This window comes from Colias croceus, chromosome 26 (assembly GCF_905220415.1).
Source record: "Colias croceus chromosome 26, ilColCroc2.1".
In the NCBI taxonomy this organism is placed as follows: domain Eukaryota; kingdom Metazoa; phylum Arthropoda; class Insecta; order Lepidoptera; family Pieridae; genus Colias; species Colias croceus.
This window is the reverse complement of record NC_059562.1, coordinates 7,451,558-7,453,452: the sequence shown is the minus strand read 5'-3', so window position 1 is coordinate 7,453,452 and position 1,895 is coordinate 7,451,558. Positions and strand designations below refer to the sequence as shown.

The window sequence follows — 1,895 nt, the reverse complement described above, 5'->3', positions numbered from 1 at the left end:
AATCCTAATCCGCTAACCTTCTTTCTTGGCAGTCAATAGTTGCGTGCGCCCCGTGTCTCACACCAAATATATTATACATATACTTACTATGAACGTATTCCTATACCTTTATAGACTTCCATGTATAATCAGGTATGATGTACAGTCGGCCAGTCAGAATGTCCTGGCGAGCAGTTAGAAACTTCTTATCTATTAAATGCATAGCTAATCGATTGATTAGAAGCCTCAGCATTAGACCGTATTAGCTATATGAGCTTATTACTATTTCAGTATGAGGCGAATTAAAACTGCAAACTTGAATCGAAGGATACACGTTTATTGGAGCATTACTTTATCACTAAGTTAATTTCCTCTGATACAACTGGACCTGTAGACGGCGACGACGTGCCGGCGGTCCCAGCCGTGCTCGGGGCGCGGCTCCTCGTTCATGGTGCAAAAGATGTTGCGCTTGAGCTTGGAGTGACGCGTGTACAGCAGCACGTGGTAGTTCTCGTACGTGTCGGAGTCGCTGATGCCGAGCTTGACCCGCTGCGGCTTGCGCTCGCGCGGCGCGCAGTGGTCCTCGCTACTCGTGAGGTAGCGCTCGGGCACGGCGCCGCTCGCCTTGTAGCACGTGACCACGAACGAGTCCACCAGGTACCGGTCGTGGCGGTCCTTGTACAGCCCCTTGATGTCGGGGTCGTAGCGCAGCGAGCAGTCGATGTCGCGGCGCAGGGCCGAGTCCTCGGTCTGCATGTACAGCTTGCTCTCGTCCTGCCAGATGGAGCGGTTGCACGGGCTGCGGCCGAGGCTGATGTGCACGTACACCGGGATGGAGCCCGAGCCCGATCCGGCCGCCGCCCCGACCAGTATCGCGCAACTGATATATACCTGGAATGCGGAAATTTGAGGTTTCGTTAAGTGAACAGCGGCTGTATAAAATAAGTATAAAATATTATAATATTATGTATAATTTTATCAACTTAAACTCTAAGACGAGAATATTATATTATTTTTTCTTATAAAAAACGCAATTACTTACTCGATTCTAAGATTGAACTCATATTATCATAGTCAATTATATGTCTTTTAGTAGAAAACCATGTGGATGACTAAGCATTTACGAAGTTACCAAATATCTAAGTAATTAATTTTTAATGTCAATATTGTGTCTCTGCAAATAAAAAAAAAATATATATTTAAAATCTTACCAAAATTTGCATGATGGCGGATAAAGATCGCTACCTCAAGCTGCAGCTATTCGCCGCTGACTGCCGACTGCCGACTACTCTCTCAGTATACATACAAGAGGACTATTAATTTATAATTAAACTAGCTGTGCCCGCGACTTCGTCCGCGTGGAATAGCGACTGCATAGTAGTTACTACTTTACATAAAATTATTTAGTAAACACGTACCTACTACCATAAACAATTCATAGAATTGTTAATAGAATTTATTACTAATCTAAGCTAAAAAACTTACGTACTTTCCGGAAATCCGGGGCATTTACCGGGGATATCCAGAAAATGCCTGTAAAATATCTGGAAAATCCCCCGGAAAATGTGTGAAAATGTCCGGGAAATACCCGGAAAATATCCGGAAAAAGCGTGGAAAATGCCTGGAAAATCCCCGGAAATTTCCTGGGAATTACCCAGAAAATTCCCGGAAAATATCCGGAAAACGCGTGAAAATGTCCGGAAAAGCGTGGAAAATGCTTGGATAATCTCCGGGAAATGTCAGGAAAATGCCTGGGAAATGCCTGGAAAATATCTGGAAAATATCCGGAAAATGCGTGAAATGGTCCGGAAAAGGCGTGGAAAATGCCTGGAAAATCCCCGGAAAATGCGTGAGGAATTGCCCGGAAAATATCCGGAAAATGCGTGAAAATGTCCGGAAAAAGCGTGGAAAATACC

The 1,895-nt window shown here is 44.5% G+C and overlaps 1 protein-coding gene across 1 annotated transcript; it reads right to left on the bottom strand.

Moving 5' to 3' along the window:
* Window positions 1-342: 342 nt before the first annotated feature.
* On the bottom strand, window positions 343-1,305 carry LOC123703395. The gene is made up of 2 exons (XM_045651322.1): window positions 1,191-1,305; window positions 343-870 (listed from the first exon to the last, which is right to left on the bottom strand). The coding sequence occupies exons 1-2, from the start codon at window positions 1,200-1,202 to the stop codon at window positions 343-345; spliced, it is 540 nt and encodes a 179-aa protein (XP_045507278.1). The 5' UTR covers window positions 1,203-1,305.
* Window positions 1,306-1,895: the final 590 nt, after the last annotated feature.